The sequence below is a fragment of the Ornithorhynchus anatinus genome, chromosome X1 (assembly GCF_004115215.2).
Source record: "Ornithorhynchus anatinus isolate Pmale09 chromosome X1, mOrnAna1.pri.v4, whole genome shotgun sequence".
NCBI lineage: Eukaryota > Metazoa > Chordata > Mammalia > Monotremata > Ornithorhynchidae > Ornithorhynchus > Ornithorhynchus anatinus.
In genome coordinates, this window is record NC_041749.1 from 76,815,157 (window position 1) to 76,838,380 (window position 23,224).

Here is a 23,224-nt window from a genome sequence, read left to right on the forward strand (position 1 = left end):
ACAGTGCCTGGCACATAGTAAGTACTTAACAAATACCATAAAAACAAAACAAAATGTCCCTGTGCCTTAGCTGCAAAATGGGGATTCGGTGCCTGTTCTCCCTCCTGCTTAACCCCATATGGGACAGGGACTGTCCAACCTGAATAACTTGTGTTTACCCCAAGGTTTAGTCCAGTGCTTGGCACATAGTAAGCACTTAACAAATATCACCATTATTATTATCATCATCATCATTATTAATAATTCTTAGGAGCATCCCCAGACCTTTAATCATTAATGGAATCCTTGAAATCTTTCTGACTGTCCCCTGTCAAGATGGCATATGTGAGCAGTGAAGCTTAGCAAGTCAGACCAAAGTTCCCCATTCCCCAGGGCTTTCTCCAGCTATATTTCTCAGGGTAAAACTATTGATTTTATAAGAAGTTAAATGAACTCTCAGGAGAAAACTAACTCACATTGGTTTGTCCACTATTTTTTGCGCTCCCATGGTTTAAGTGGAGGTGGAAATAGACAAATGCTTTGATTGCTTTGGAATCAAGTGCCATGCTTGAAAGTAATAGAGAAAATCTTCTATTGTAGGCATTGGCAGATCATGAAGATGAGCTCCCAGAGCATTGCAAGCCAGCACAACTTATTAAGGACCTTGCCAAAGAAATAAGATTAAGTGAGGTTTGTGTTCTTTCCAGATTATTAACTGTGCCGTCTAGTCTTAATAAATGATGTGATTTCTTCACACATGGGAATTTACACTCGCTCTTTCCCAGGGAAAAAAGAAAAAAAAAGTCAGCAGGGAGGTGCCTTGAAAGGAGCAACAAAAATGTGTCTAGGGATTCCTGAGCCCATGGCAGTACTGTAGTTCATAGTCTCACATCCAATGCTGCCTCACCTCTACATTTATTTTGAAGGCCTCAAATACCAGATCAGAGGTTCTCAGCATAGCTGCCACCCCCTCAGCATGGCTCTGAGGAATAACCTGGCCTCAGAGTCCACATACGATCCCCAGGAACGCACCACAGGTTCTGGGGAGCATTCCCCTGTGGTTTCAGAGATGAATGAATTGCAAATCCTGTTCTGGGCTCTTGCTGAACCTTGGTACCTCCTGTGCTGACTCCAGCCTCTGTTGCCCTCCAGCTAAAAGCCTGGGTTCCAGACTTCTTGCCTCCCTCTACCCTGCCTCCAGTAAGAAGAAACCCCCCAGTACCAGCCAGTCAGGAGATTCTCAGGGAAGCAGATTTACCCCCAGTTTTCCTGGAGCCTGGGTCTCCAGTAAATGTGACCTGGCTCAGATTACTCTCCCAGCCCCAGCATCCAAACTGCTCCCCACACCCCCACCTCCTGGAGTTTCTCATATCCCTTTTCCTAGAGTTTATGCTTTTGCTAAAGAAACCTAATTACCTTGTATCTGCCCCAACTGCTTAGCACAGCATTTGGCACATAGTAAGCACTTTACAAGTATCCTTGTAAAACAAAAAACAAAGAGAAACATGAGACTGGTAGAATGTCTGCTTCCATGAGAAGCAGGATACAGTGGGTGCCTAATGCCCACTTAACCCACCCTTCTGGGTTCAGTCCCATGGGATTTACCAGCAAATTTGACCAACGATCAGATCCCGCCTGGAAGAACCAACCAGGGGAGGGGCAGATCATAAAGAAATATTAAGTGAAAGAATCTGAACACATTTATTAAGTGCTTACTGGGTGCAGAGCACTGTACTAAGCTCTGGAAAAGAATGCAAAGATGGGAATTAGACACAGTCCCTGTCCCTTGGGGGACTCACAATCTAAAAATAAAAAGGGCAAGAGGGAACTGGTGAGAGACACATAAGGAGAGCCGAAACAAGACACTAAGCGAACATAAAGACCAAAAGCAAAGATCAGTATGGTACCGTGGCTAGAGGAGCAGAATTTCAAACTCTTCATGGCTCAGAGTCCACAGTCACAACCGTGGCCACAGTGACTGCTCCAGTAGCAGCCGCCACAACCTTCTCCAGGTTTTGTGGAAGCGGCACCAGGCTGTGGCTACTTTTTCCTCTTCCTGCCCAGGTAGTGCAAGGCAGATTGGGATGGAGCCTCTTCGGTGATGTGGAGGAGAGCCAGTGCAGGATCCTGGAAAGGCACTGTAGCGGTCGATAGAGGAGGATGCTGAGGGCCCTGGGAACTATGATGGGTGGGGAGGGCGACAGGTACCCAGGTGAGTCGTTGGCCATTTACTGAAGAGAGAGAGAGGTCTGTGCAGCTGCTGGTCCATAGGCTCAGCCAGGAGCAGAGCCCTGAGAGCTATGATGAGGGGTGACAAGCTTCTGGAGGAGTCGTGCGACCATCTGGTGGAGAGAAAGGTCCGGTTAATGTTCAGTAGTGGCTTAAATCCACGCTGCAGGCATCAAAGTTTTCCTGGAAGTCTTTCATTTGTCATGGGAGCCGTAGATTAGCGAACTGTGGACCTATCGTGTGCCTCTGCCACTAGACAGGTTGAGGTACTTTTCTCTTTAAATGATTCATAAACCAGCCCAACCAGCTCCTTCTGAGCTGTTTTGTTAAAAGGTTTGGTCGTGAGGGGAGGTTGAAAATGTTGAGCCACTTTTTGAAGTTTCATGTCTTTTCCTTTTTCCTGAGCATCTGGGGAAGAGCAGTATAAAGAAGAGGAGGTAAAGCAGAGAGCCTAGATAATCAACAAACTGGAACTGCAAGACCTGGAATAATGGAGAGTTGACTTGACCTTGAGGGGGGAAAAAATCAAATCAAAGTCCAAAGAAGTTAGGGCAGCTTTGAGAGACCATTTTTAGATTGGAAACAAACACAGCAGATGTTGTTCCTTCTAAGTGATTACCAACAGATGGAAGAGCTGTGAGAATAGGAGAAGCTAAACCTGTGAGGGACAGGGGCTGGAGTTGGGGCAGGCGCAGGGAGGGTGCTGTACCAGCAAGCCGGTTGTCAATTTGTTTGTCTTGTGGTTATTTCTCTCCCCTTCTCAGAATGCATCTAAAGTCAGTAAACCTGAAGTGAGTGCCAATGTCACCCCCGAGGAAACCTGTCCAATGAAGAAGGAGGAACCCCCATCTCCCATCCAAATCCCCCCACCTCCACCTCCAGGAGAAAAAGCCACTAAAAAAAAGACTCCTAAGACTGTAAAAATGCCCAAGCCACCCAAGCCCCCCAAGCCCCCCAAGCCCCCCAAACCTCCCAAACCCCCCAAGCCTCCTAAGGTGCAGAAGGTCAAGGAAGGAGGCAAGAAGAAAGGGAAGAAAACCAAGGAGAGTGCTCCTCCCACCATTCCCAACCTCGACCTGCTGGAGGCACACACAAAGGAGGCATTGACGAAGATCGAGACACCAAAGAAGGGGAAGGTATGTCTTTGAACTACTGGTTCTGAAACATTTCTGCTGTTTCCAGCTTTGTTCTTTCTTCCATTTATTTATTCATGCTCTCATTCGTTCATTTAGTGGTTTTGATTGACTACCTACTGTAACCAAAACACTGTACTAAGCACTGGGAAAAATACAAAGATTGAAATCAGACAAACAGCTCACAATCTAGGAATAAGCAGGGAGAAGGAGGTTGGTGATAGACACATAAGGAGAATATTAAAATGATGAAGACAAAAATTATAAAAAGATGAGGACAGCCATAAATGCAGTGAGAGCTACTGAACATTGCAACTCAAAGAACAGTTTCAGGGGACTCACTACTCAGGCAAGGCTATATAGAATTATTATTATTATTATTATTATTATTATTATGGTATTTGTTAAACACTATGTGCCACTGTACTAAGCGCTGGGATGGATACAAGCAAATTGGGTTGGGCTGTGAGCCTGTTGTTGGTGAGGAATTGTCTCTGTTGCCAAATTGTACTTTCCAAGTGCTTAGTACAGTGCTCTGCACGCAGTAAGTGCTCAATGAATACGATTGATTGAATGAATGAATGAATGAATGAATATAGAATGGAATAGAATACAATCCTAATATCACAACTGCCGTAGCCTGCCCAACATTCTAACTTTAGCTTCCACACTGGAGTAAGGCAAGATGGGTGTCTGTGGCATATCCAGGGATGGGTTATAGAAAGTAAATAGTCAGTGCCTCTCATCCCTTGAAGTTATTTGTCCCCTCTCCTTACTTTCTATACAGATTTCTTGATTCTATCTCATTAATTCTCTTAGGGATGAGGCTCTGAGCCCAGTATGACCTTCCCTATTGTACACAGATGGGAGACTGAGGCCCAGGGAGGTTATGACATACTCAAGGTCACCCAGTATCTGCAGGGTCAGCAAGACAGAGCTTGAATCTCCTGGTTAGGTTGGACAATTATAGCCCTCTCGGATACTGATTCTCACGTGATGCTGAACGACACTAGGCATGCAGTGTAACATGTAGGTCTCACTTTCTGGGCGTCTGCCCAAACCTTAGAATGGTTCTCCAGGACGTCCGCTGACCTCCCCAGCTTGCTACAGAGCCCTCGCTTTCCCCTCCCAGGGCTCCGTTAACATGGCCATGTTTCCAAGCTATGGAACTTAGTGGCAGGACCTCTGGTGGAGGGAGGTTGGGTGCTTAAAATACTGAACATTAAACGCATCCAGTGTCAAATAGTACTGGCAGGGGACTAAACAACTCAATACATCTGCTGATAGTCCTCCTTCCCAGCATTGTCATCTGAGAGTGGAATCAGAATTGGCCTATCAGCAGAGGTCTTTCAAGTTCTGGGGATATACGATTGACTTCTCAGGATACATCAGAATGATGGTAACACACTAGAATGGTGCTATTATGCCCCTGTGTCTATGCCAGACTTGCTTGTTGAGTGACTGACATTCCCTTATTTCAGAAACTTACTTTATGTCACAACTTGCCAATACTGAATGATTGGAGAGGGACAACAGAAGCAAGACACATGTCTTCTGCCCTTAAAGAGCTCACATTCAAAAGTGGGGAGACAGACACAAATTACTTACAAGTAGCATGTGTAGGAAGATATAATAGGAAGCAGTATTTGAGTGCTTACTGTTTTCAGAGCACTGTGCTAAGCACTTGGTACAGTCTAGTCTAAGTACAGTAGCCTAGGTAGACACTGTGTCCCACCTGATCATTCATTCATTCATTCAATCATATTTATTGAGCACTTACTGTGTGCAGAGCACTATACTAAGCGCTTAGTAGTAGCTTGATTAGCTTGTATCTACCCCAGCACTTAGTACAGTGCCTAGTGAGTGCATAACAAATACAATTAAAAAATACCATTGATTGATAGTGGGGAGAAAGCCCATTGAGTGTTTTAAAGCTGAAGGTGAAAAGCTTTTGCTTGATGCAGAGTTGGATGGGCAACCACTAAAGATTCTTGAGGAGTGGAGAAACATGCACAGAAACATTTTTTAGAAAAATATGGGCAGCTGAGTGATGAATAGACTGGAGAGGGAAGAGGCTGGAGGTAGGGGAGGTTAGTGAGGAGGTTGATGGAAAAATTGAGATGCAATATTACAAGTTAGAGAAGAAGGGACAGATGCTGGATATGTGCAGCAGGGCCGAGGAAGCGTTTTTTTTTTTAGGATAGGCGATATGTGAATGTTTGAAAGTCAAAAGAAAGGAGTCGTTGGAGTGTGGGCAGTTGGGGAGGGAAAAATGGTGGGTGCAGTTTTATAATTTGCAAAAGGATGGGTTGGAGAGTGGATAGAGGGGGTAGATTTCAAAATGGAGGTAGAAGATCTTTTGAGAGACACTGGGGAAGGATGAAAGAGTGGATGGGGGGATAAGAGAGAGCAGGAACTGAGGAAGTGAGGGGAAACTTTCGGGGAGTTCATACTTGATGTTTTAAATTTTGTCAATGAGGTAGTTGGCAAGGTCACTTGGGGCAAGAGGTGGGGTGAAGTTGGGACACTGAGGTCTTAAGAAGGTTGTTGAAATTCAGGAATAGTTGGAGAAATATTTAGAATGGAGAGATATGTGCCAAGTGATGCTTCAAGAAGGTGATCCATGTAGCAGCGTGGAGTACAGATTGGAACGGGAAGAGACAGGAGGCAGGGACACCAGTGAGGGGACTGATACAGTAATTTAACGAGGATATGATAAAAACTGTAATGTTGTTTGGTCTTAAGACAAATTTGGATTCAGGTAGTGCATGTTGGACTATTTTCTTTAATAGTCTTTTCAGAAGTCCTTTGGCTAGAATCTTGCCAGCAATGATAATCAGGGAGATTCCTCTGTAGTTTCCACAATTATTATTATTGTCATTATAAGCACTTACTATGTGCCAAGCACTGTTGTAAGCACTGGGGTAGATACAAGATAATCAGGTTGGACACAGTTCCTGTCCCACAATGGGATTCACAGTCTTAATCACCATTTTACAGATGAGGTAACTGAAGCACAGAGAAATGAAGCAACTTGCTCAAGCTCACCTAGCAGATAAGTAGTGGAGCCAGGATTAGAACCCAGGTCCTTCTGACTCCCAGGCCCATGTTCTATCAGTCAGTTTACTCTCCTTTCTGCTACCACTCCTGTTGAGGTGTAATGTAGAGAACAGAGACCACAGTTTGTTCCAAGTCTGCCACCTTTAATTCTACTCCCTCCCAGGAGGGCTCAAGCCATGGTTCCAGCCACTGAGCTGAGCCTGGGCCTGGGCCATTTACTTATGGCCGGGGTTTTAGCATATCCTTCCATTTGCATAAGCCTGCCCCTGGCTGTCACAGTCAGCTCTCCTTGTCCCTCCCAGAGATGCTCCCACAGAAGCAAGCCCTCGGTCCTGTCTGTCAGATTCTGTGGCTTCTCATTGGCAGTGAGTAGGAAGTTGGCATCCCTTGTTCTCCAGTAGTCCCTGCTCCTTCCTCTTAGTCCCTCCTCTAACGGTCTATTGGTCTCCACCTTGTGGCCCGATCCACCATTTTGGAATCCTGTGGCCTGGTGGGAAGGGAAGCATTACCCAGATGTTGGGGGAAGCACGAGGAGCTAGGGTCACTCCCCAACTGTCAAAGAGTGGAGGTTGGAGGTGTCCCGAAGTGGCTTCAGGAGCTGCTGCGGGTTGCCCTTGGCCCGGGGGTCCCACTGTGACACCTCAGTTTGGGGTGTGTGTGTTTGTGAGGGGGTGGCAGTCCTGGCCTCTGGAGCCAGTCAGCCAGCAGAGCACTGGTAGTGGGGAGGAGGCTCTGAATGCGGGCACAAAGACACCTGCTGCACACCGTGGAGTTGCCCTGAAGAGCGCCACAGGTGAGAGGGGATGGTGGAGAGGGAGGGGAGGGGCGGTGTTAGCAGGTTGGAGCCTCCTCTGTGCATTGCAAGGCCATCTTGGACTGTGGGGGCAACAACATGGCTTAAATCTCTTTATCCACATCTCAGCAGAGTTCAACTCAGGCAGCCGTTTGGAGTCAGGGAAGGGAAGGAGCAGTGGGGAAAACTGCCAAGGCAGCAAAGGCTGTTTGTGCAGGACTCCATATTAGAAGTAGCCCAGGGCTTTTATCTCTGCCCCAGAGCCTGAGCCTGAAGAGGGAGAGGTTCACACTGTCTTCTTAAAGATGGTGCGTATTGTAACATCTGTTGACATGTTGTGACATTTCTTCACTTGATCCAGAGGTTGAAAAATGAGTAGCCATCTGATTGAAGACTGCAAGCTCCTTATGGGTAGGGTTTCATTCAGTCGTATTTATTGAGTGCTTACTGTGTTCAGAGCACTGTACTAAGCTCTTGGGAAAGTACAATGCAACAACGATCTCACAGTCTAGAGTGGGGGAGACACATAGTATAAATAAATACAATTACAGATATGTACATAAGTGCTTTGGGGCTGGGACGGGGGAAGAGCAAAGCCTCCACACCTCCCCTGAATGTCAGAGATTCAGATGGGGCAAGTGAATGATGATGATATTTCCTAAGGGGTTACTTTGTCCCAAGTACTGTACTAAGAGCTGGAGTAGATACAAGATAATCAGATCAAGTCTGCCAACTCTATTGTATTGTGCTCATTAAGTGCTCAATAATCAAACATGGATTGATCTGAGAGATAAGGTCCTCTCTGTGCTTGTAGATTTCTGCAGGAATGCCCCCAGATGCATTGGTTTGTCCATTTCTCGTGGTTTTGATGGCAGAGGTTACTTCTTCAAAAGAAGGGGCTAAGGTCATATCTTCCCTTTCTGGGTGATTTTCTTTGTTTTGTTCAGCCTTTTCCTCAGTGGTGGATAACGTTTCAGCACTGCATTGGAGGGGTTTTGCCACCTGTGGAAGATTCCTTTTTTGTCCATGATTGGTGGGGCGTGGGAGGGTCTGTCTTCATTCAGCAGTGTTGTAGTAATGTGTATGAGACCATTCAAAAAAGGTAAAAGATTTGGAATATGCCCTTGAGAAGTTTCCAGTCTGAGGGAGAAAAAAGACATGAAAAGAGGAATGTATAGGTACTTAAGAATATGTAAGCATAGATAAAATTAACAAGTGGAAATATTAATCCATGGTACTTATTGAGTGCTGACTGTGTGCAGTGCACTGTACTAAGTGCTTGGGAAAGTGCAGTAAAACAGAGTTAGTGGACACATTCCCTGCCTGCAGTGAGTTTAGAGTATAGAGGAATAAATGACAAAGTTATGAAAGGTTGATTACATAAAAACTGAGATAGCTGAAGAGATGGTACCATCATAATAATTAGAAGATTAATCAGCCACATAAGGGCTAATATAAAGGACTTTGAAAAAGGGGAGAGATATGGTTTGGTAAAGTTGAAGACAGAGGTATTCCAGGCAAGGGGAGTGGCATGAGCAGTGGGTTGAATGTGAAACTGTTGAGCGTAGGCCAGGGTTCAGAGGTTTGCATGGGAGTAGCAAAGAATACAGGCTGTGAGAAGAGAGCAAATAGGAAAGAGGAAGCCAATTGATGTAGAGCTTTGAAGCCAGTAGTCAGAAAGTTTGTGTTTCTTGAGGCGTAACGCTGCAATTGGAGGTTTTTGTGAGCTGATGGCTATTTCAGAAACATGATTAACGCAGCTATATGTAGGTTAGAGAGAGAAGACACCATCCAGACAGGAAGTTATTAGATCTTAAACCGGTGTAGGTGAAGGGGCAGGTGAAAGGGCTGGAGAAGGTTTAGTGGAAAGAGCATGGGCCTGGGAGTCAGTGAGCCTGGGTTCTAATCCCTGATCTGCCACTTGCCTACTCTGTGACCTCAGGCAAGTCACTTAACTTCACTGTGTCTCAATTTCCTTATCTGTAAAAAAGGGATTCATTACCTATTCTCCTTCCTATTTAGACTGTCACAGGGATTGTGTCCAACCAAATTATCTTATTCATTCATTCAATAGTGTTTATTGAGCTCTTACTATGTGCAGAGCTCTTATATCTACCCAAGTGGTTAGACAATGCCTGGCACGTAGAAAGCACTTAACAAATACCATTAATAGTATTATTAAGTATGTGAAATATTATGGAGAAAAAAATGACATGAGAAGACACTACATCCTTTCCTGCTTAAGATTGTGTGATCTTTCTCTCTCTCTGTCTCTGTCTCTCTCTCCCTCCCCCTCGCCCTCTCTCCCTCTCTCCATCTTTCTTTACAGGCTGCAAAGAATGTTTTAAGTGTTCCTAGTAAGGAAGTTGTTAATAAACAGAGTGAAGTGGAAAGATTTGAAATTCGAGAGCAGAACAAGAGCAAAACAGAAGCCAAGTGGAAATACAAGGTAAAGTTGGCTTGTACTTTGTCAAAAGAAAACTAGAATATTTGAGTGGTATGTTCTGATCCATAATTTTAGGCTGCTACTGTCTGTAAAAATGAATTAAGTCCTTTCAGTGTGTTCCTCTCTCAAGTTAGGAAGAGTGACTGAACCAAAAGATAATTGAAAGCAAGTATTGTATTCTCCAGAAAAAGTGCTGCTTGAACTATATACTATCCTTGTATATTGCATGCAAACTCGAAGGGTGTAGGGAGACTAGAATTCATTGACTTGGCAAACAACTCTCCTGATAGATTGTTTTTAGATCTATAGTGTGGGCAGTTGTTCAAGGAATCTCATTATTTTGGGGTCTCTCAAGGATCAATTCTGGGTTCCCTTTCTATTCTCCATCTACACCCACTCATTTGGAAAACTTATTCGCTCCCACGACGATTCCCATATCTACATCTCCAACCCTGACTGCCCTCATCTGCACTGTTTCCTCCTGCCTTCAGCACTTCTCTAAGTGACTGTCCCACCAGCACCTCAAAATGAACATGTCCAAAACAGGACTCCTCATTTTCTCACACAAACTCTGTTCTCCCCATGACTTTCCCATCATTGTAGACAGCACCACCATCCTCCCTGTCTTACAAACCTGTGACCTGGGCATTATCCCCTACTCATCTCTCTCACATTTAGCATATTTGGTCTGTCACGAAATTCTTTCAATTCTACCTTTCCAACATCTCTAGAATCCTCCCTTTCCTCTCCATCACAAACTGCTACCACACTGATCCCAGCACTTAACATATCCCACTTTGCCTACTTCCTCAGCCTCCATGCTGATCTCTCTGCCTCCTGTCTCTCTCCTATCCAGTCCTTACTTCACTCTGCTTCCTGGATCTTTTTTCTGAAAAAAAGTTCCATCCGTATCTCCCCAACGCCTCAAAAACCTGCAGTGGTTGCCCATGCACCTCCCCATCAAGCAGAGACCTTTGGCTTAAAGGCACTCAATCAACTCTCTCCTTTCCTCCTTACTTCTCTGATCTCCCCCTACATTGAGGTCCACATGCTCCACTTCTCTAACACCAACATACTCTCTGTATCTTGATCTTGTTGATTATGCTGCGAGCATCTTCCCTCTGGCCTGGAATCCTTTCCCACTTCATATCCGACACCTGTTGATTCTGCTGCGAGCATCTTCCCTCTGGCCTGGAATCCTTTCCCACTTCATATCCGACAGGCCACCACTCTCAGGCACTGACTCTGATCTGATTCTCTTGGGTCTCCCCTGGCCTTTCACAGTGCTTGGCTTATGGTCACTAAGCACTTAAGAAGTACCATAATTATATCTGTTTTCATCCCACTTTCAAACGTCCCCATGAATGTTTCATTCATTCATTCAATAGTATTTATTGAGTGCTTAGTATGTGCAGAGCACTGTACTAAGCATTTGGAATGTACAATTCAATCCGATCTGTCATTTCCCAGAGAGGTATTGGCAGAGCCTATTGTAGATCTTACTGAAAGAGAACGTTTTTTATGATATTCAGCATAACTTCTCCATTTCTTACTTTCATGCCATTATTTTAAGTTTCATGAAAATTGCTTGGGGTCAGTTTGGTTGTCATTGAATTGGCTGGTTCTAGGAGATGATACTCAGTTTTCATTTGGCAGATCTATTTCCCTCAGAGACGGGGGACTAACTAGAAAATAAAAAGCCAGTACATTTAACTGACTCAGTAGAGACAGTTCCACAAATGTCATGAATCCCCCCTCCTTATACACACCTTCTTTGACTATTGATGGAAGATATCCAATCTTGCAGCCAATTGAAATCCAGGCAATTCAGTCTTGCAAAGCTTGAATAAAAACAGTATCCAGAGCCATGAAAGATATACAGTGCTAAGACCCGAAATAGGTTAAATCAGTCTGTGGATAACTAAGACTTCTAATGAAAATATGACCCTCCCACCCTAGCACAGATCTGTCCCTTCTTCTGGTTATTGAGACACTGCTGAGTGTGAGTTGGGTTTGGGGAATATTTCTAGACTTGAAGTAGCTCTCAGGACATGGCTTGGCTTAACTGAATCTGTCCTCTCCTGGTTCTCCTCCTATCTCTCTGGCCGCTCATCCTCAGTCTCTTTCGTGGGCTCCTCCTCTGCCTCCTACCCCCTAACTGTGGGAGTACCTCAAGGTTTAGTTCTGGGTTACCTTCTGTTCCAAGTCTACACTCACTCACCTGAAGAACTCATTTGCTCCCATGGCTCCAACTATCTATGCAGATGATTCCCCAATCTACATCTTCTGCCCTGATCTCTCTCCTTCTCTGAAGTCTCTCATTTCCTCCTGTCTTTAAGACCTCTCTACCTGGATGTCCCGCCGACACCTCAAATTTAACATGTCCAAAACAAAACTCCTCATTTTCCCACCCAAACCCTGTCTTTTATGTGACTTTCCTGCCACTGTAGACAGCACCAGCATCCTTCCTGTCTCACAAGCTGCTAACTTTGGCATTATCCTCAACTCATCTCTCTCATTCAACCCACATATTCAATCTATCACCAAATCCTGTTGGTTCAGCCTTCATAACATCACTAAAATCTGCCCTTTCCTCTCCTTGCAGATTTCTACCACGTTTATCCAAGCACTTATCCTATCTCACCTTGATTACTGCAGCAGCCTTCTTGCTGCCCTCCCTGCCTCCTGTCTCTCCCCACTCCATACTTCACTCTGCTGCCCAGATCATTTTTCTACAAAAACGGTTCAGTCCAGGATTCCCCACTCCTCAAGAACCTCCAGTGATTGGTTGCCTTACCACCTCTGAATCAAACTTAAACTCCTTACCATCAGCTTTAAAGCACTCAATCACCCTGTCTCCTCCTACCATACCTCACTGCTCTCCGACTGCAACCCAGTCTGCCCACTTCGCTCCTTTCACTGTACCTCTGTTTCATCAGTCTTGCCACCAACCTCTCACTCACATGCTGCCTCTGTCCTGGAATGCCCTCCCTCTTCATAATGATGGTATTTAAGTGCTTACTATGTGCCAGGCACTGTACTAAGCGCTGGGGTGGATAGAGCAAATCAAGTTGGACACAGTCCTTGTCAGGGCTGACAGTCTCAATCCCTATTTTACAGAGAAGGTAACTGAGGCACAGAGAAGTGAAGTGACTTGCCCAAAGTCACACAGCAGACAAGTGGTGGAGCTGGGATAATAATGATAATAATGATGGAATTTGTTAAGCACTTACTATGTGCGAAGCACTGTTCTAAGTGCCGGGGTGGTACAAGGTAATCAGGTTGTCCCACATGGGGCTCACAGTCTTAATGCCCATTTTACAGATGAGGTACCTGAGGCACAGAGAAATGAAGTGACTTGCCCAAAGTCATAAAGCTGACAAGTGGCGGAGCCGGGATTAGAACCCATGACCTAGGACTCCCAGGCCCATGTTCTATCCACTACTCCATGCTGACATGGAGAATTTATGCTGAATATCATAAAAACGTTCTCTTTCAGTAAGATCTACAATAGGCTCTGCCAATACCTCTCTGGGAAATGATAAATGGGATCGCATTGTATTTTCCAAGCGCTTAGTACAGTGCTCTGCACATAGTAAGCACTCAAGAAATACTATTGAATGAATGAATGAATGAATCATCCGTGTGGACGTTTGAAAGTGGGTTGAAAACAGATACAATTATGGTACTTCTTAAATGCTTAGTGACCATGAGCCAAGCACTGACAATTACTCTCCACACCTTCAAAGCTTTATTGAAGGCTCATCTCCTTCATGAGGACTTCCCCGACTAAGCCCTCATTTCTTCTTCTTCCACTCCCGTCTGTGTCACCCTTACACTTGGATTAGTTCCTTTTATTCACCCCTTCCTCAGCCCTACAGCAGGGATGAACATATCCCATAATTAATTTGTTTATATTAGGGTCTGTCTCCCCCTCTAGAATGTAAGCTCATTTATTCATTCAATCGTATTTGAGCACTTATTGTGAGCAAAGCATTGTAGTAAGCACTTGGGACAGTACAGTACAATAGAGTTGGTAGATGCAATCCCTACCCGCAAGGAACTTCCTTTCATTTGATTTAGCCATGACAGTTCTTTACCCATCTTCATTATCCTTCTGTGTTCAAACTAAACATAATCCAGTGACCTCTAACAGTATCGTTTCTGGATTTCCTTCTTCTCTAACCTTTTTCATATCCTTATTCTACTGTGTCTAGCTCTCTCTCTTGGGCCTGAGAAATTAGTTTGAAGACATTTAGTCCTGCACTTTCCCCAAGGAGCAGTTTGGCCTCTAACAGAGCTGAGTAGTTATTTTACCAAATTTGGGCCTTCAGTGTTTTGGCCACCTGCCCTTTCATCCCTGAGAAAACGATTAAGCCTACGACATAAATGCAGCAACAGTTTTTCTGGTAAAGCCCCAGTGACCAAGTTGGAGCACTGCCTCTAAGTCCTACAGTAATAGCCCTGGTTATAAAGCCTCGTATTTCATTGTTTTGGTTGAAGATTTGTGAGTGCATGACAGCTAATCATGCAAGCGACTTTCTTGCTGACCAGTCTCCAGCTGGGCAGGGTGAAGATGCAGCGGCAGTAGTGGCAGGAGGCCCCAGTCACCTGCTGCCTGGGAGAAATGAGGCCCAGGACCTCCTACTCGGGTCCTTCTCCAGCCAAGCAGGGTACAATTGCAGGAGCAGTATGCATTCCCAACTTTAAGAATGTTGGATGCTTATGATTGTTGTGACTTGTTGGACTCTGAGCAATGAGAAGCCTGAAACTCTCCTTCTTAGTCACAGTGTTCCGGCACTCATTTTGTATTCATCACTGTCCTGAGCTTTTTAGGTTGTATTTTTGCTTTTTATTATTTCAGTCTTTCCCTTTGGGTCCATCACCAACTTCTCCAAACCTCAGTCTTAGACTGTGAGTCCCTTGCAGGCCAAACACTAAGTCTGGTGCTCTGCAGCCAGTAGGTGCTCGACAGATGCTATTGATTGATTGATCCTGGTAGGCATACAGTGTGAAATTATTGAAGAATGAATGAATGGGCCATCTGAAAGTTGGGTCCGGCTGTGAACGTCGAACTAGCCCAGTACTGGGCAGTATAGGAAGGAACGCGAGGAAGGGGTGGGAGCTCTTAGGGGTCACAGGTATACAGAGAGGGTAGGCGCAGGTGGAAGCGTGTCCCTTTGTGTTAGGACAAGTTGTTAATAGTCTCACATTTCTGCTTTGCCTTACATCTAGTGCCCAATAATTGGTATCATGCTTGTTCAGGTGATTGGATTTTTCCCAAGTGCCCTCAAACCCTTTTTGGGTGGTCTTCGCTTGCCCGTGTGAAAACTGCTATTGTGGTATTTGAAGCTTTGTTCATGAAGTTTTCGAGCAAGTGAACTGCTCATTTTGACTGCCACACATTTCGGAGCTGGAAAAGGTGGGGTGAGAGGGGGGCACGAGTGCTTCATCTGGCGGTTCTGAAGTCTCTTCCCCACCCCATAAATGACATTAAATCTCACAGTTTGTTCATTAATCTGAAAATGGCATTGATTTGGACTGCTTTGTCATGTTTCTGTTTCTGTGCTTTTCAGAACAGCAAACCTGATTCGTTATTAAAAATGGAAGAAGAACAGAAGTTGGAAAAAAATTATTTATCAGGAAATAAGGACAATAAATTTACCTTTTCCTTCACCAACAAAAAACTGCTGGGGTATGTAAAAATGTGTTAGTTACGGGAATATTAGTGAACCTAAACATCTATCTTCACTATGCTTTCTCAGAAAGGATGATTAAAACTTTAGTCCAGCTATCAAGTGCTTAGTACAGTGCTCTGCACACAGTAAGCACTCAGTAAATATGATTAAATGAATTAAAAATTTAAACTTTGGTCATATATAAAGTGCTTTACAACTGCATGAAAATCATGTGTTGATTTAATAAGATAGGTCATTTTATGAATTTACAGCACTGTGGTAGTTGTGATTTTTGGCATGTACAGCCTATGTACAGTCTTTGCGTTTGTTTTAGAGTGGGGATTGTATTGGTTGCAACCTCCCAGTGCCAAAAGTTTTAAAATTTGCTTCAGGCAAAATTGATATCCTGGCCAAAAATCATTTTCTTTAATACTCTGAAGTGAAAATTTGCATTTTGAAGTTATGCAAGTGAAAAAAGGTAAATGTTTATTGATTTATTTTTAAAATCAATGTTTGCATGCATTTGTTTACAATAGCTTTGTGATTTACTATGACTGTTTCCTACATATTATTCTAACACTGTGGTGAGTTTGCTTGGTTCTTTGTTTTTCTGCGAAAAGTGAAGCAATGAAGTTAGAAAATCATGCTTTTAACATGTCAGGATTAACATAACAGTCCATCTAATGGTTTGATAGTCTCCTAATGTGGCTTGAAGCTTGGTGCCTTGTATTTTGGTGGAGTTATTAAAAATGCAGCCTATTTCAATGACATGACTTGTATATGGCTCTAGTATGTCCATAATAGATTTGTTTACTTATATGTGAAATAAATATTCAAATACCCATGCACTCATGCTTAGACATAAGCACCGTACCTTATGAAAAACAGTCTACTTAATTCATATGTATTATGATTCTTTAGTACTATAAAAATGACACTGTTTTCCCCCTTCACACTCTTCATTTTCCCAACCTCACCTCCTAGCTATACTTGATTCTTAACTGTCTTTTGTCACTGTCCCATTACATACATCCCTCTCCCTGTAAAGAACTCCCTTCCCCCTCAATTCCTGTAAACCATATCCCTCTCATCTCAAAAAGATATCTCTTCCAGAAGGGATTTCCTGATTTAATAATAATAGTAATAATTATGGTATTTGTTAAGTGCTTACTATTTCCCAGGCACTGTACTAATTGCTGGAGTGGATACAAACAAATCGGGTTGGACATAGTCCCTGTCCCACGTGGGGCTCACAATCTTAGTCTGCATTTGACAGTTGAGGGAACTGAGGCACAAAGAAGTGAAGTGACTTGCCCAAGGTCACACAGGAGGCAAGTGGCAGATCCGGGATTAGAACCCTCTGATTCCCAGATCCATCCTGTAGCCACTATGCCATGCTGCTTCTCGATAAAGGAAATTAACATCTTGAGTCTGGCACCTTAGATCACATGGCCATCCTGACACCTACTGATTTATCCCCACTTCCCTGATCAGGTCATCCCATTAGAAACACTTCTGTGTAAGTCAGTTTATTTTTTCCACTTTATTATCATCAGTGGTATTTATTAAGAAGGAGTGTGGTCTAGTGAATAAAGCGCAGGCCAGGGAGTCAGAAGGACCTGGGTTCTAATTCCGGCTTTTCTGCTTGTTTGATGTGTGACCTTGGGCAAGTCACTTAACTTCTCTATGCTTCACTTAGCACAACTGTAAAATGGAGATTGAGTGTGAGCCCCATGTGGGACAGGGACCGTGTCCAACCGATTTGCTTGTATCCATCCCAGTGCTTAGTTCAGTGCCTGGCACAAAGTAAACACTTAACAAATGCCACAATTATTATTACTATTATTATACTTGTTAATGCATGCTTAGCCTCATTCATTCATTCTGTCATATTTATTGAGGGCTTACTGTGTGCAAAGCACTGAACTAAGCAATAGGGAGAGTACAGTATTACATGGGAGAGTGCAATATAACAATAAGCACATTCTCTGCTCACCATGAGCTTACGGTCTAGAGGAGGAGACAGACATTAATATAAATAATTTATAATATATAATTTATACTTATTTATATATTGAGTTCCTTTTTTGGTTTACTTTTGGTTTTACCAGTTGAGTCTGTTTTCGTCTACTTCTACTTTTAAAAAGTCCTAGTAAAGTGCTCTGCACATAATAGGTTCGGTAAATACTTCATCATTTTCTGCCTATCTAAACAGAACATTATGAGCAAACAGTACACTGTATAAGTTCCTTGTGGATTGAAAATGTGTCTGTCCCTTCTGTTGTACTCTCTCACGTGCTTTAGCATGGTGCATCGATAGGCACTCAGTAAATGCCATTACAGCTACTACTAGGTGTTCAATAAGTGCTTGGTGATGATCCCTACAGTATTGGATGGTAAGACCTGCATTCTATTTTCTAGACATTTTATTGGCATGTTTATTTTTCATAAAAATTCTATTACCATGTACCCTTGTAGTTAGGCAGACCTACAGGCTCTGCAAAGCAAAACTCATGCCCAACACAAACCAAATGATGCCAATAAAATGTCTAGAAATGTAGACATCTAGTACCGTTCTCATGACTACTAATCACTTATCGAGCTCCTACAGTGCATGACCCGGTAGTAGGTGCTGTGTTGAATACTGACCTCTGTGCTCATTTTCAGCCCAGTTTAATCAGACCTCTTTTTGTGTAGTTGAAAGAAAAAATAAATGACCCTCAATTTTCTCCTTGCACTTGTACCATCTAAAAAATTATCTGACTCACTAAACAAGTGTCAATGAGTAATGGAGGGACAGGAGAACTCAGAAAAGCAGTGGAATGGGTCAGCCGAATTGCTAGTTGACCTCCCCTTGCTTCTAAATGGGGCTATGGAAACTCTGAGAGTATTTCCTTCATATTTCTTTTTTCCAGGAAGTCAAACAGATCTACACTATAATTGGCAATCTTCTTGTGTGTGTTTAAATCTCAATGAATTCTTCATAGGGTGGTGGTGGGAGAGTGAAGAGGGGAGGCTCTGTATTACCATGTGCAGCATAGGTTCCTGTTGTAGACCATGAAATTGTTTGTTGTTTGGAAACATTATAGTATTTGATTATTTTTTATCCTTTGTTGGAACAGTTCCAAGGGAATTAAAACCCACATGAGTCCTGGACTATTTGGTTCCTTACAAAATTTCAAAGACAAAACAAAGCCAGTACGGGATGAATATGAATATGTCTCAGATGATGGAGAACTGAAAATCGATGAATTTCCAATTAGAAGGAAGAAAAATACTACAAAAAGAGATTTGTCCTGTACGTCTATTCTTCTGTTTCTATAATCTGAACAGTTCTATCATATGATAAAATAATGTCAATGTAAATCCAGAATATTCTTACCAATATACAAATATATCTTATTTTATCTAATTAAATTCAGAGTTAGTGTATCATTATAGTCTTATCCTGTCTTCAGTCAGTGAAACATCTATTCTGTATCCATGGAAAACCTAATGATTTGACTTTTTTCATCTTTAGTTCTATCAGATAAGAAAGAAACTTTACAGCACACTCCAGTTAAGAAGCCAAAGGTCGAATCAGTGTTGTACAAGGTAGGCGAGGAATTCTCATATGTGAATACACCTCTCAAAAATTGTGACCAGGGAAGGAGGAAGGCAAGTTGGGCAGTTACCCCTGACCCCATGCAAAGTGGAGACCCACATATTGGACAGGGCCAGTCCTGCTACCAAGATGTTTTAGAATGATCAGGGTGGGGTTACTTTCTACTGTGCCATTGATATGTAGTAGTGTATCCTCAGTGTGCAAGAAACTGCACCTCTTCACCTCATTCAGCCATCCCCATCCCCTCCTTAGCATTTCCCAGACTGGAAACACCCCTCTCACAAGAACCAATCTACTCTTCTCAGGCCCCACAACAGAACTCAGTCCTGGGCTGCATCTCACTCTTCAGCCAGCCTTTGTCCTCACACAGTAAACTGACTAGCAACATTGTGCCAGCATCTCAAATGGCACTATCACTGGCCACTATCTCTCTAGGCATCCGAATGCATAATTGGTCATTGAAACAGTTCTCTTCTCTCCCCTGTTAGGTCAGTTTGTTCCCCCAAATGCATTTGCATTTGTCCACGTGGCAGTTTGATTTCTAGGTCTTGTAATATCATTTCTCTGCCCTCATGTGTTTTAGTGGTTTCTCCCAGTTTGGCATCATTGTCACATTCCCATTAATTGCCTTTTATTTCCATTTGTCAGCCCATTAATTAAACTGTGAAACCAGATTGCCCAAATTCTGGGCTAGCACTGCTAGGGTTAGCTTTTTTTGTGTGTGTTTGGGGAGAGAAGTCCCCAGATCTTTTTTGCCCAAGTCTAAGGAGCTGACTAAGGAGAAGCACCTTTTCTTTGTCTCCTTTTGGAACACTGCTCTTGAATGAAAGGGAAGCCACCCAGTTTTCTCTCTGCATCAATAGCTCCCGATGTCTCCAAACCAGGACATAAACTCAGGAAGCTTCTTTGAGCATGGAAAGAAGTCGGGACATTCAGTTCCCCACATTGTTGGCATTCTCCTTTCCAGTCAGACAGTATGGCTTCTGGAAGGTTTGTGTTCTGGTTTGGAGACATAGGGAGCTGTCGATAACAGCGAGGAAATTCCTTCAGCAACACTGTTATTCTTCTGGGTCACTTTTACACTTGGAGCTCAACTACACAACACTAATATTAAACCACAAAGTAGCTATGTTAATACTAAAGTTAAAGCTTTCACATCTATTGTTGGGTTTGAAAACTCTTTTTTCATTGCTCAGTTATTTTCCAGAGAGAAAACAAGATTTTCCTTTCTGCAAAATAGTCACCCTGGAGAGTTGCAGTTCACTAACAGTGCTTTTGTTTGCTTTGGGGCCGTTTGTGGGTCTTTCCCTTGTTCTAATAGAGTGATGACTCATCGGATGAGGACTCTCTCCATATCGACACAGAGGCAAAGCCAGGCCGCAATTCCAAAGTAAAGAAGGAGAGTGGGAGTTCAGCGGGAATTCTCGATCTTTTACAGGCGAGCAAAGAAGTGGGCGGATTAGAGTATAACACAAACAGGTAGGCCGTGGTAATTTACACATTCTCAATCCTCCCACATCTCCATAGTACATTCTGGCAACCCAGAGTTCCTTTAGAGTGTACAGTTAAATACAGTTGCGTTTGTAATTTAGATGTTGATTTACTTGCCAGCACAATGCATTTTTCACATGGTATACCCTGGGGAAGAACAGCTGGAGAAAGGTGGCCGTGGTAGAATAATTGCTAAGTACAGACTATCCCCAGTGTGCATAGTAAAGTTGTATTTATGACAGTGATAGAACAATAGGATAGCAGATTCATTTGAATAGACTAGTCAGCTAGAGCAGCTTTGGGTTTTTTTTTCCTCTAATCAAGTTTGATAAGGCTCCTGTATTATTATTATTATTATCATTATTATATCTGTTAAGCACTTACTATGTGTCAAGCACTCTTCTAAGCACTGGGAGATATACAAGCTAGTCAGGTTGGTCACAATTCCTGTCCCACATGGGGCTTCCAGTCTAAGTAGGAGGGAGTACAGGCACTGAAACCTCATTTTACAAATGAGGAAAATGAGGCCCAGTGAAGTTGTGGTTTGCTCAAAGTCACACAGCAGGCATCTTGTAGAACTGAGATTAGAACCCACACCCTCTGAGTCCCAGTCCTGTCTTCTTTCCATGCTGTTCCTCCTGATTATTGAAGCTTTGGGGTTACCACATTAACTAAACCTGAAAATGGCTGACATTTGGGAATGTTGATTTCATAGATCACAAGCAAATTCAAGCTGCTTGTACGTTATGTGCAGTAAATATTTGACTCAGTCATAAAAAGGGAGAAAGCATAATGTGCTGATAAAATCAAAATCCTGCAGTTAAAATAGTAATGAAAAATGGTGTAAACTGAATGGAATCTTCTAAGTTGTAGGTGGCATGGCCAGAAACTGGAAATAAAAAACGGAACTTCAAAGGAAGCTGCATTTGTATTCCAAGGAAGCCACTGACCAGAATCTGTGGATTGCATAAATAATTACAGATTGTACTGTAAAATCTAATGAAACAATTCTAGAGACAACACTCCAGACCAGGATAACCTTTTAAGGGTCACCTATCCTTGCCTTTTATATCTTTGTTGTATACCCTGGCTGCTCCAGTCAGCTGGAAATGAGAAATTAAAGAAAGTCCTTCCTTTCTGGTCCTTGCTTTCCAACGCTTAGAACAGTGCTTGGCACATAGTAAGCGCTTAACAAATATCATAATTATTATTATCACCTACCCTCTTCAATTCTTTGCCCCTGTTGCTTTATATTTCCCTGAATGGCAGGGCTTTCCCAGTTAGCCTTGCCTTCTGCCTTCAGAGTTTATCAGGTGTAGAAGTGCAGTCATTATTCTGGGAGGTATATAAGCGCAAAAGCTAAACCATTTCGTGTTCAGCCAGAATGAAGAAGAAGGGTGGCATCTGTCTTAATACTTCCATTGGGGAGTTCAGTTAGACATGGTGCAGCCTGGGGGAACCTTGAACGGTCGACTTCCATTGCATACTCTGATCTGACATGTCCTTCCACTGACTTAGCTCAGGGAAGTGGGGGACTTCTGGGGAAGTGGGGTTCCCCTGTCCCATATCTCCTGGCTAACCTGGAGAAGAGTGTGAAGTTCTGAGCACACTCAACTGTGTACAGAGTCTGCATATTTAAACTCGGATTTTTCTTTACCACTCTTTCACTATCTACCCCCCTGGAACTTCCATTTCTGAACCCCTTCTAAATGCCAAGACTTTGTACATCAAATAGTGTACAGACTAGTTCCAGGCAAAAGGAGGGCAGTAAGCAGGGTAAGCCATTTATTTTTCTGTGTGTTCTTTCCCTGGCCATACTCAGAAAAGGGGATTTCTCTGAAAGTGAAGTTCCCCTGCACATGTGGTGTAGTGTTGGCTTGGTTCTTTTTTTTAGATTTTTATTACTTTTTTTTTTATCCCACTCCTTCACTTTCTGTGAGAATCTGCATCCATATTGTTTCTTTCTTGTGATCAGAGTGCCGATTTACGATGAGAACAGTCATTGGCCATAAAGGGTGGTGGCCAGACACGGAGTGGACATCCCAGCACTGGGTGAGGTTGTACAACCTGAGGAAGGCCGGCTCAAGGAGACGGGTGCGGGAATGGCAACTGTGGCGGGTAATTTCGCAGTCAGTCAGATGGTCACTGGGGATCTGGCCTTGCCGATCAGCCCATAGGGAGAAATTGACTTCCTGGCGATGCTGTGCTGCCCTCTAAAACCACCCGGGTCCGCGGAGGCCCTGCCCTTGTGCGCCTGCCGTCTTCCGCCTCTGGTCTGGCCGGTTGGATGAAGAATAACTTTACACTTGTGTTGCTGCTGCTCTTGTTTTATTTTTCCATGTCTTCCTTTTGGGATTTTCACCTGGTTTTCTCAAGAAAGTGGTAAAGTTCTGCCAACTCTTGCTAAGCTACTCTGAATGTCATACTCAATGATTACTTTTGAAACCAATGAGGACACAACGGTGTCTGTCACTGATGAGGTCCCAGTATCTCTGTTCTGTGACCACAGACCACGCTTCTTCTCCTTGCCAACCGTCTTGTAGTGAGTGCTGCTGGGCATAGACGGACCGGACGAGAGAGTGCAGATGGCTCAGCACAAACCCACTCAACTGCATATCTGGTTGGTGGTAGGACATATCTTTGTAGGACACCTCGTTTCCCTCTTAACCACTGGTGTTGGAGCAGTGTTCATCTTGAATGGTAAGAGGGCAGAAAGGCTACACTGCTGTATTTTCGTGGGCACAGTGTGCAGATGCTCTCTTAAGACACTCACACCTCTGGGTAAAGTCTTGTTGTTAGGAATGTCATCTG

At 43.5% G+C, this 23,224-nt stretch overlaps 1 protein-coding gene across 1 annotated transcript in view; it reads left to right on the forward strand.

Annotated features, from left to right (window-relative positions):
- Positions 1-23,224, forward strand: part of PHF2 (PHD finger protein 2) — a 187,723-nt gene that overhangs the window by 136,879 nt on the left and 27,620 nt on the right. Inside the window, exons 11-17 of the mRNA XM_029051015.2 lie at positions 580-669; positions 2,973-3,344; positions 9,524-9,643; positions 15,217-15,335; positions 18,441-18,616; positions 18,839-18,912; positions 20,244-20,401. Coding sequence (XP_028906848.1) covers positions 580-669; positions 2,973-3,344; positions 9,524-9,643; positions 15,217-15,335; positions 18,441-18,616; positions 18,839-18,912; positions 20,244-20,401 — 1,109 coding nt within the window. The remainder of the gene's footprint in view (positions 1-579; positions 670-2,972; positions 3,345-9,523; positions 9,644-15,216; positions 15,336-18,440; positions 18,617-18,838; positions 18,913-20,243; positions 20,402-23,224) is intronic.